A 12,503-nucleotide genomic window follows, 5' to 3' on the forward strand; every position below is an offset into this window, starting at 1 on the left:
GTGGTTTGTTAAAAATCATGATTCACCCTGTAGTTTAGAATTTACAATTTTTGTCCCTATAATTTATAATTGATTATTATTTTTGTTCTGGAGTTTAACTCCTATCTTTAATTACAAAAATATAAAAGAATTGTAAACCATAAGAGCTAATACAACAATAAACTATAAGGACTAAAATAATAATGAAGTACAAATTATAGGGACAAAAATATCAATTTATAAACTATAGGGAGAAAAATCGTATTCTTTTACAAACCATAGGACTAAAAACATAATTTACTAAGTTTTGAAGTGTTCAACAACTACCTGGACGTTCTCTCCAACAAACCGTGGGAGCTTTGCTTTATCAGTCGAATTAAAGCACGCACACAATTCACCGTCCTCATCGGCTCATCGCCGCCGCCACCGTTGCCAATCTTTATTTTACTACAATCGTCATAGCCGACACTTATGCAGCAGAATTGTGTTGTTCATAGTTCCTTCTTGTCGATTTGCGTAGTAGTTTCAGTTCGGCGGTATGTATTGATTTCCTTCATCTATATCAATCCCTAAGGATTAATTTTTTGTATGTTTTTTGCATATAGTTTATTGATTTCAGTTTATTTTAGTGTAATTATCTTCCCTGGTATAATGCAAAATAGATGTTTGATGAAATGACTGAATGAAAATCTTGTTCAGGCGTGAACTCAGATTGCCTGTTTTTCTTTAAAGATTGATTATTTTTGGAGCTTAATGTCAGACAATATATTACACTTAGATTAAACTTCATACTTGGACTCGAATAGGCGATTCATATTGTTGAAATCAGAAAATGGGAGCTTGAAGACACCCAAAAGCCAGAGACTTTTTATATATCAGAAAGGAATAAACATGCTAATAGTAGTCTAACATCGAAACATGATGGAAAAGAACTTCCCATGATTTCACACCCTTGCAATCATAGTGGCCGACTAAATCAAAACAGAAACTACTTATCCCTTAGGACCAGGACTTACTAAAACCTCTACAAATCTAAAAAACAAAGAAATCCTAGCAACTTTTAACACATATAAGTAGTAAACCAATTATATATTATTTTCTTTCTATATTTTTTGTCCTAGATGATTTGAATGACATTTGATCCAACCCCTTTAATGTTTTAGGCACATTACCTTTCTGTTGAGATGAAACCAGTTTTCAATCAAGTTGATACAATAAAATGGACCTGTGCAAACATAATAAATCCAAACTAATTTTCCCTTTTATGTTTTCATTTTCCTTGTAACTTGCTTAAGTTTGGCCGACATCTAAACTAATCTGTATTCCTATTGCAGAAGTTTGTGAATGCAAGCCTAAAATCTTCTGCAAGAGTTTTGGTCCTGACAAAGTGGATGATGAATTCTGTAAGGAAACTGGTTTCATGTGTGATCCTCGACTTGGATGGAACACTTGTAAATACAGGTAGTCTTCTATTCTTGAAAATAGGTGGTTGTTTACTTTTTTATCTTGCTTTTTGATGCATGTAGTTATGGAAGCTTAAACTGTTGTTTTTTAATTAACATGACTTGAAAGATTGTTTTTCTGCTGGAAAGCGAAAAATAATCTTCCCATCTAGTTACTCTTTAGATAAACATGCATGCTTCTTGAGTTGTTAATTGTATTACTTCCTGTCCATCCCTCTTCTGATCACGGACATACTCTCTAATGCATACAGTGAAAAAACATTGGGTACTATGCATTTTGTTTCAGTAATTGACTTTGTACTGTTGGGATTTTTGTGTGCGTGGGTTCAGTCTTGAATGTCAAGCTTCTCAACTACTTCCATTCAACTAGTAGCTTTGATTATCTTCCATGTGGTTAGATGGTTGTGTGTCTTCTCGGCATTGACTTTGATCTTAGAATTCATCATCTAAACTCTATTTCTATGACAGATGGCATCGTGTGTGAAGTTTTGAAAGCTTACTTGGTTAAGTATGAGAAGAAATGGGATGGGAGAGAGGCTCATAAGATTATTGGGAAAACACCTATAGAAGCGGCAGCTGCTATTGTGGAGGATTATGGACTTCCTCTGTCTAAAGAAGACTTACTATCAGAAATTTCCCCAATGTTCTCTGATCAGTAATAAACCCCACTCTTGCTGTTTGTTTTCACTAATTTAGACTAAATTTGGATGAAAATGGTCAAGGAACTAAGTCATAAAAAGCTAACTTGTATGGACCAGGACAAGCAGGTTCCTACTTGTGTGCCTGTTAAATATTTGCAAGAAGTCACAATAGTGAAATTCATAGATTTCTGTTTTTTGTTTTTCTATTTTTGGAAACCAATGTTTGCTCTGGCTTATCATTTAAATGTAGAGAGAGCTTAGGCAACTTATTCACTTACACTTTGACATCCAACTTATCCATCAAACTTGGGTCCAATGGCATATCTCAAGTTGGAATAATACTTAAGCAAGCTATAGTAGTAACTTTCTCAACTATTAATACTAAGAAAAATATTTCTTTCGTGATGAACTGAGAAAGGTCTCTCGAGCGTTATTTCATTCCTTGTCACTGTTTCTCTTCCTAATAATGGCGACCGAGGCATGTATCCTAGAATGTTGTTGCTTTAGAACTTTAGCAGTGAAGACATAATTTTATTTTTCCTGTCAATGCAAAACTTATTGAAAACTTACTAATGCACCAACTATTTCTGTTCAAACTATGCATATGGTATAATTTCTGATTATCCTGTTCAAATTGTTAGATGGTGCAAACTTAAAGCACTACCTGGTGCCTATCGTTTGATTACACATTTGAGAGGCCATGGAGTGCAAATGGCATTGGCTTCTAACTCTCCAAGAGCTAGCATTGAAACAAAGATAAGCTATCATCCTAGTAAGTTGGAACTTATTTATGATAAACACACTGAAGCTTTTAGCTTAAGATTTTGAACAAGTTGGTCACTTAAAAAAACACAACCTGCTGGCGCGATGGCAGTGTTAAACAGTTTGCATCATAGTTACGCATTTTAATTTGTTACCTCACTGGGTTCCCATGCAGCTTGGAAAGAATCCTTCTCAGCCATTATTGCTGGTGATGAAGTAAAATCTGGAAAGCCATCTCCTGAAATGTAAGATGAAACATGTTGAGTTGCTCTAGCTAGTTTGTGGCTGTTTTTTGTTTAAATTTGAGATGGATGACACTCATCTTAAACTTCTTTGGCATTGTACATGTAATCCGTTATCAGATTCCTGGAAGCAGCTAAAAGGCTAAGCATTGATCCTTCCAAATGTCTCGTCATCGAAGATTCACTGTGAGTTTCCTCTTCATAAAATAACTGAAATATTTGCTAACTGCAGTGGTTAAGCCAAAGCAATTTGATTATTGCATGTATGTCGAGACATATTTCCCCTATGCCATATCTTCCAAAAGAATTTGTGGAATCAAATTGGGACTTTGAGTTTGCTGGTTAGAATGCATCGGTGATCCGTTTTTCTCTGATTGAAGATCACAAGTAAATTGTAGCTTCCTTGTTTGTCGATGTTCCCTCTGTGCATCAGATTATTACCACAAGAAATCACTGGTAAAATGCAAGTATATTATTTTTCTCACTGCCTCCGGAAGTTTCATGGCATTTAAATTACTGAAATAATTTCACTTGTTAGCTCAATAACCTTAGACCATGATTGGCAAAATGGCATTCACTGGGAGTAGATGTAAGCACCGAAAATTGAGGCCACAAATGTATGTAGTTTTTTTCTATGCTGTTATAGTGATGAAAATACCTTATATTTGAAATAGCAGTTATAGCGGTCCAAAAATAGCGATTCATATAATATTTCTTAGAGTTATATATAATTATATATATAATATGCCTACATAAACATATCATTTGCAAAATAAGAAAAGTGTTCATAAACAAGCTAGAAGTTGGAAACAGAAGCTAGAAGCTGGAAGTCTGGAACAGAAGCTGAGAGCCTGAGACTCGTGGGTCGTGGTTGTCTAAACCAGATGAGATCACCGAACAAAGCCTAGAAGAACAGATTGTCTAAAGACTAAAACAGGTTGTCGATAGAGAAACCTAGTTCTTCCAACTTATGTTAATGGATTAAACTTAAAGAAAATAAAGCCCAAAAAAAGAAAGACCGGAAATAAAGCCCAACTATCTAAAAACAGAGACTGAAAATAAATCCCAACCCCCCCGCCCCCAAAATGTAACGTTAATATCGAACGCAATTGACCCTAAATAACGATCAAAATTGCGGTAAATTGCGCTACCACAATTTGACCACCGTTATTTTGCTAACGTCCGCTATCCGAGATATCGCTGCAAAAGCGGTGCTATTGCGCCGCAACTAACAGCATAGGTTTTTTCCTTATATGCCGCTTTCCACTCACATTTTCTTTCACTGGAGGTGAGTCATAAACAACTCGCCTAATTGATTTTTGGCTTATGGAAACTGTTTTCGTACATATAGAACGGGCAAATCCTTTTGGGTTGTATCCGAAGAAGAGATGTTTTTATGCCAGCAACAAAGGCCCAAGCTTATGGAATTGTTGATCTTGTAGCTGTTGAATGACAATAGCCTTTCGCATCAATTTATGATTTGATATTACTCCTGCCGAGTTTGATATTCTATGACTTTTATTTGCTATTCTATTGAATAAAAGTAATTCATAATCATCCGGTTAGGATCGATCTAAACCAGCCCATTATGTATATGATTCAACATGCCAACTATTAAACAACTTATTAGAAATACAAGACAGCCACTTAGAAATGTCACAAAATCCCCCGCGCTTCGGGGATGCCCTCAGCGTCGAGGAACATGTACTAGGGTGTATGTGCGACTCGTTCAGATCATGAACTAGAACAAAGGAAAGAGAACAATGTTCGAATATCAATGATCAAATAGGATAGAAMGGAAAAACGAACTACATTTCCTATCTAAAAATAAGAAAATGGATCATATCYCTTTTATTGTGTATGAAATTTATGGTTTCTATTGGTGTAAATCCACTCATACAAAAATACTCCTGCTCAAAGTTTTGCACCATCATTTGAGAGCGACCGGCTACTTTTTTCATTTAGAAGAAGATGATTGAAAATCACTTTAGGGAAACTCCAACTATGTGTTAGATAGTCATCTATTCTAAACTACTAGGAGCATCATGTTGATATGAGTAGTTCTACCTTATTATAAAATTTTCTTTCTTATGATCTTCATCATGTTGATACCAGTAGTTCTTACCTTTATTATTATTTTAGTCAGGTAAATTCATATCATATTGACATCCAGTGACTGTCACAGTGTTTTATGGAACCATTAACAATTTGAGTGCCAACTTCAGGATCTGAAATGTGATGGCATTAAAGAGCCAAATATTGTTTAGAAAACAATTTGGGTTCATCCTTCTACATGCGAACAAACAACAAATTGTGAAATGAAATATATAGATTGACATGAGCTTCTGGGGTTGGGTTGCACACAAATAAAGTGGCTAAAAAATTGGGGCTCACACAAATAAAGAAAAAAGCATAGCAGCCTCTTGCTCTTTGCTACTAACACAAATTCCCGTCTCTTTTCTCTAATTTGGTTGCAACATGAGCTTCTCCTGTTGGGTTGCCATTCAGATCCACCAAATTCAAGCCACAAAGTACACAAACTTCAAAAGTGATGACTTTTGAACATTCTTGGTCCATATGAAAGATGGAGGAAACTACGATAATTACAAATACTCTGGTGGGATTTCATCTCTGCCTTTATCCTGGAATCTCTTTCTCAAAGTTCCAAATTAGAATTCAGAATTTGTGTCCTTGCTAGATGAAAATTTCAACAAGTGGCTTAATTGTATCCTTTAAAAGGATTAGTTTGTCAATAATCCGTAAAAGTACTATTTTGTATTAGGGGGACAGGTTTTGGAACATAGCATTAAGTAATCAAGTTTCAAGCAATGCCATTCACCCATCAAAAGTGGCAGAAGCAAGATGGGAAATCCAAACTAAAAAGTTACCCATTTAGGGTATGTCCCACTCTCACTCCAATTGATGAAAAGGAAATAGAAATGGATGTTTGGCGTGACATTAGACCGGGACAAGACGGAACCGCATTTTTGTCCCACCAAAACAGTGGAACAAGAGTAAGGGAGAAGGGACAAGATTGGTAATACTAAACTACCCATGCTGCCAAATTAAAACCCTAAAACCTTCCACAATTCTTTCACGCGCCTACCTCACTCTTGGCCTTTCAGTCCTATCCCATTTCGTCTGCCTACCAAACACACCCTCATTAGACAATGCAAATATAGTATGAGAGAGTTCTCATGTCAAATCATTAAATGTTCAAGTTCACTAGGGAAATGCTGGTAGCTATATAGCTGAATAATGTAATTGCTCAATCCTCATCTCATTTGTGCTCATACTTGATTTGTTTATTAGCATTGCTGCTATAACTTGGTAGATTAGTGCATCATCTGCTGCTGAACGGCTGAACCTCGTCGATTTGATAGAGTTCTTTTTGTTGGTTTAAAGATCTTCATGGAAACTATTATTTTTTGCTTACAGACTGTTCGTTAACATGGATGCTTAAAATAACAATGCTTTGTTACGATATTAGACCAGGTATTACCGCTGCTAAAGCTGCTGAAATGGAAGTGGTTGCTGTACCATCTCAACCAAAGCAGTCCCATCTTTACACTGCAGCCGACGAGGTGATCAATTCACTTCTTGACCTACGACCGGAAAATTGGGGTCTCCCTCCATTTGAAGATTGTAAATATTTCTCACTAATTTAGACATATTCCTGTAAACTCACTTGGAGCATCTCCAACAGCTCTTCCAAGATGGAGAAAAAGGAGATTTTGGATTTCTTTTAATTCCAACTTCTCCAAAACATTCTCTAAAATGGAGAAAGAAGGAAAAAGATCTACAGATTTTGAAGAACCCTCCAAAATTAAATGGAGGAAGAGATGGAATGACTTTTTTATTCTTCCGAAAATTAAACTCCCCAATCTGCCAAATAAATTAAATGAAGGAATCGAAGCTCCAAAATGGAGAAATTGTTGGAATTGAATGTAATTTTCTTGGAGATGTTGACTTTTGCTTCTCCATTTTGGAGAAATCATGGAGAAACTGTTGGAGATGCTCTTATATGTCAGCCATTTTCACTAGTTTAACAATTTCAATTTTTCAGGGATAGATAGTACTTTACCCTTAGAACCTTGGCATATTGGTGGCCCCGTTATCAAAGGTTATGGTCGTGGCTCGAAGGTGCTTGGAATCCCAACAGGTTTCGCAGCTTCACCTTTCCTTTGATTGCATTTAGTGTTCATTTCATTCAAATTTCTTGGGTTGTTTAATATCTTAGCTTCCATTCACCATGCATGCATTAGCCCTATCTTTGGTTGGTGTGGAATCATGTTTCTGAGTAGATATGTTTGCAATCTTAATTGCGTTGTACTCGAGTCTAGCGGACCCCTAGTTTGCTTGGTCAAAGCTTCGATCTTGAAAGAATTAATAGACTTGAAGACTATTTTGGTTTTTCATTAAGTTCTGTACGGATAAAGTTGTCTATGTGGAATAATCTGTTTGTATAGATTGAGGTTTTCATTTTAGAGGGTTTTTCATAGATGGAAGGAGCGTGTTTTTTAATCGGGAGTGACAGGTTTAGAAAAAAACTTGACTTTCTACATAAAGCTTCCTTTTTAAGAGCTTACTGAATAAGCCAATTTTTATATCATTAAGCCACTACCAAACAACTATGTATGGCTGACCAAATAAGCTGTGAGTCTCGTTAAGCTTATTAAGCTGCTAACAAACCGGTCCTCGACCTTTGATCTTGGCCTGTTGAGCCAGAAAGACTCAGGCCCTTGGGTCCATATGTATATGCATGATTCGTATGGGATCATATAAAATTAAAATCCAATCTTTAAATAAAATTGCTAATAATTTCTTATAAAGTAATTGAAATTTGTAAGTTGAAGACTAGTGGATTGAAAAATACTCCCTCCATCCCAAAATAAGTGTTCACTTTTCTATTTTAGTCCGTCCCAAATTAAGTGTCCACTTTTAAAAGCAAGTGCTTACTTTCCGATTCTACCCCTATGAGATGGAGACATTTATTACTCCCTATATTATTAAGGGTACAATTGTCATTTAGTGTATTAAAAAGTGTAATGATTGCACAATTCTAAAACTATGTGCCTTTTTTATTGTGAACATTTATTTTGGGACGGAGGGAGTATCAATTACAATAAGTAGTGCGTAACTGCTTATCGGCTTAATACACTTGGCCCTAGTCGTACTCGGAGCTCGGTATTTGTAACTATGCTAAAATTTTATTTTATATAATGGTAATTATTTTGTGATACAATTGATCTTTTTTGGATCTGCCTCTGTTGGCCCGATTGGTTAAAGTTTTATAATTCATCGATTCTCTTTACTCTCAGCTAATTTATCGGTGGAAGGGTATGCAACCGTTCTTGCGGAACATCCTGCTGGTGTATATTTTGGTTGGGCTAAATTATCAAACCGGGGTGTTTACAAGATGGTTATGAGCCTAGGTTGGAACCCGTATTTCAATAACACCGAGAAGACCATAGTGAGTACAATCTTGGTTACTTTTTAAACGTTCTTAAATCTTCGAATCATCGGTTTCTAACCCGTGTTCTATTCATCCTCCGTATTCTAATTTCAGGAGCCATGGTTGCTTCATGATTTCAATGGGGATTTCTACGGCGAGGAATTACATCTTATCATCGTTGGCTATATCCGACCCGAGGTACGCACTTTTGCTTTAAATAATTAGTATACTTTTTACTTAACCAAATGACTATTTTACCCTTAATAATACAAGGAGTGCTGAATTTCTCCACTTCATAGTTAGAGGTATATTTGAAGAGTGGACACTTGTTCTGAAACTAATTAAAACATAAATGTGGACATTTATTTTAGAACGAGGGAATACAGTATTTTGTGATGTAGGAAAATTGCAATATATTCATTTTTAGTGACTTTTAATAAGCTTATTTGACCTTTGTCTGAGAATAAATGTCAACATTTTTATTTTAGTTTGTCCTAAAATAAATGTCCATTTTCAAAAGCAAAGGCCAGCATTTCAATTCTACCCTTAAAATATTAGTCTTTCTAGTATTAAGGATAAAATTGTCATTCAATATATCAAAAAAATATACTCTCTCTGTCCCAGAATAAGTGTCCACAACGAAAAATGCACACATTTTTAGAAAAGTATAGTTATTACACTATTAATAAACTAAATGACAGTTTTATCCTTGGTAATAGATGAAGTAATTAATTTCTTCTTCTTATAATTAAGGGTAGAATGAGAAAGTATGCACTTATTTTTTAAAAGTGGACATTTAGGGGCTTTTTGGTTAGAGATATTAAGCAATAATCAATGAGAATGAAAATAAAACACAATACTGTCATTTTCATTTTCATTCCCTAGCCTGACCAAACAACCCCTTAGTTTGGAACAAACTAAAATAGAAACGTGGTGTAGAGGACAGGTTTGCTTACATCCCACCATTCCCACCCCTACTCCAAGTGAGATAAACTGGGCTAGTTTGGTTTGGTTTTGATTCTAGTTTAGATTGCCAGATTATTACTTCCCCTGTATCAAAATAAATGTTCACAATGAAAATGACACACAATCTTAGAAATGTGTAATTATTACACTTTTAAATTAACTAAATGACACTTTTACCCTTGATAATAGAGGAAAATTTTCTCCATTTCATAATCAAAGTGGACATTTATTTTTGAACAAACTAAAATAGAAACGTGAACACTTATTTTAGGACAGCAGGAGTACAAATTTTCATGAGATCACGGAGTGGGCGGGAAGAATGCGGCTTAAATACCCTTTAATGACAAAATAAAAAGTATATCTCACCCGAAGATGAGGCCCAGGGAAAACATTACCCGTGGGCCCCACCTTTGGGTGGGATATGCGGTACTTGTTTCTGAGAAGATCCCAGTTTGCAAACAAGTCAACATCATAACAAGAATAAAATTGTGTTGGTTGTTTACTCGTTGATTCTTTCGTTCATCTTGCTTACTGGTTATGATTGGATGATGATGACAGGCAAACTTCCCTTCGCTTGAGAGCCTTGTTGCAAAGATACACGAAGATGGTAAAATAGCCGAGAATGCACTTGAGCTTCCTTCGTACGCTAAGTATAAAGACGAGAAATATTTCACAAGCATTGCGATTGGTGAAGATGGTCATTTGTGACGTTGATTTAATAGCGTTCGGAAACTGGCTGAACAAAAAACTATCGATAAATATACCTATTTGAGATTTGATACTGGTTTTTTTTATCAATTTCAAAAAATAAAGGTAATTGAAACTATTCTAATGAGTTTAAATGGATTGCAAGTTTGTATAGGTTTATATATGTTTTCCAAGAAAAGAGTGATGAGATATATTATGATTCTTGTGATTGATGGTATGTTAGAATTTAAGAGCTGGGTTTAGATCTGTTTTTAATAGATTCTTTAAAATGAAGATTTTAAATCAGTATTTTACTTTAACAGATTCTTTAAAATAGAAAATTTTGAGAGTGTCAAATACTCTAAAGGGTTGTTTACCCAACTCTTATTCGGTAAGTGCTTCCTGGATTATTTACGTTACCGGATGTACAAGACTACAAGGTAAGGATCCAGAATCTTACCCAGTAAGAACTTTGGCTGGGACCGAGAGTCTTATCCGATAAGTGGAGGTAACGACCCTCACTCGGTTAGCGTCTTACTGGATAAATTATTGCATACGATACCGTTTTGATTGACTAGAATTTTACCCGGTAAGGTAAATGAAAATGCAAACTATCGTTGGTAAGCGTTTGGGTAAACGGTCATTGAGTTTAGAAAACTCTCCAAAAATGATTACCATGACGAAAAAATGTATTTTTTTATTATATTTTCATCAATAAAAAACTTCGAAATTGAATGTTTAGGAGAGAGAATTAATATTTTATTAAATATATTAAATATTTTAATAATGTGATTAATATTGTAATCTCTAAAATAGAGAAACTATTGGAGTTTGATGCGAACTTTTTGTAGAGTTTTTGAATTTTGATTATGTGTTTGAATTTTTTTAAAGAATCTATTTAAAATGTTCTTTAACATATTGTGAGAAAGTTATGGGTCATTTACTAAACATTTATCTGGTAAGTGTTTATCAGGTAATTTTCCTCACCTAATGAATATGACAAGAGCCAAAAATCTTACCCAGTAAGAGCAATGATAAGGATAGAGAGTCTTACCCGATAAGTGATGTTGATGACTCTTATCCGGGTGTTTACCGAGTAAATTGTTACATACGATACCACTTTAATATACTACAATCTTACCTGATAAAATAGATTATAGTGTTAACTACTACCGCTAAACGCTTACTAGGTAAGCATTTGGGTAAACGGCCCTTAGTAGCCGGTTGAATACAAATAACATGTAAAAAGGGGTTCATTTTATGCATTTTTAACCCTCCAGAAGAAAATTGCCTTCTAATTCCAACAACTTTTCAATTTTAGATATCACAACATTAATTATATTATTAAAATATTAAATACAATTATAATTTAAAATTATTTTATTTTTTATAAACATTTAATTTTAATGATTTTAATTGATTTAAATAATAAAAAACTCTCTCTCTCTCTCTCTCTCTCTCTCTCTCTCTCTCCCAACAAGCACTTTTGGATAATCTTTCATAGATTATCCAAGATGGAAAAAATAAAGGAATTGGGCAAATTTTTCTCCAACATATTCTTTAATGAAGTGTTTGGGATTGCTTATAAAAACAATTTATTGACTTATTTTGGTGTGACATCGGTAATAAGCATTTTGGAATGTTTGAATAAACAACTTATATCAGTGTCAAACCGGTAATAAGAGGTTTTTGAAGAAGTTAACCCCAGATAATAAAATTTGATCATCCATTTTGAAAAATCTGTTAGAGATACTTACAGAAAGTTCTCCAAATTTAGAGAAATTTAACATCTCTCTTACTTTCTTCATTTTTAAAGACAACTCCAAATTTTAAACCCCCCTCCTTTCTTTCTTTCTCTTTCCTATTTTTACCAAAATCCCAAATAATATATTTTTTTTTACAGTTGCTGAATTGTTTGGTGCATAATGATTATGTAGTCAGAATAATTAAGAGTCTCTCATGATATAATGCAAACTGAAATATAATTATTTCGTAGTTATTTACAACGAAATTAGAGCCCTGAATGGTTAAGGGAGACTCATGATACAAAATCATTCAAATGGTTTTAGAATCATTAAGAGACATTTTTTTTGTCGAACGAGATTCACCTCTTAACGATTCAAAGACTGCCTCTTAATGGATTATTAAAAGGTAGACAAACAACCCTTTAAAAAATTTGTTAGACATGCTCTTAGAGCACCTCAAGAGATTCTTCAAAATGGAGAATTAAAACTCAAATCTAAAAAATAAAGTTAGGGGCTGTTTGTTTTTAATAAAAAAAACTCTTAATGTCCTCTTAAGTCTGAAT

At 34.4% G+C, this 12,503-nt stretch overlaps 1 protein-coding gene across 1 annotated transcript; it reads left to right on the forward strand.

The window, feature by feature from the left end:
* The first annotated feature begins 347 nt into the window (after positions 1–347).
* LOC112527010 (bifunctional riboflavin kinase/FMN phosphatase) lies at positions 348–10,424 on the forward strand. The gene is made up of 11 exons (XM_025137483.1): positions 348–515; positions 1,314–1,440; positions 1,911–2,097; positions 2,725–2,855; positions 3,021–3,090; positions 3,208–3,273; positions 6,578–6,732; positions 7,154–7,249; positions 8,409–8,560; positions 8,657–8,740; positions 10,067–10,424. The coding sequence occupies exons 2-11, from the start codon at positions 1,371–1,373 to the stop codon at positions 10,214–10,216; spliced, it is 1,161 nt and encodes a 386-aa protein (XP_024993251.1). The 5' UTR covers positions 348–515; positions 1,314–1,370; the 3' UTR covers positions 10,217–10,424.
* Positions 10,425–12,503: the final 2,079 nt, after the last annotated feature.

The sequence above is a fragment of the Cynara cardunculus genome (assembly GCF_001531365.2).
Source record: "Cynara cardunculus var. scolymus isolate 2C chromosome LG 14, CcrdV1, whole genome shotgun sequence".
Lineage (NCBI taxonomy): Eukaryota > Viridiplantae > Streptophyta > Magnoliopsida > Asterales > Asteraceae > Cynara > Cynara cardunculus.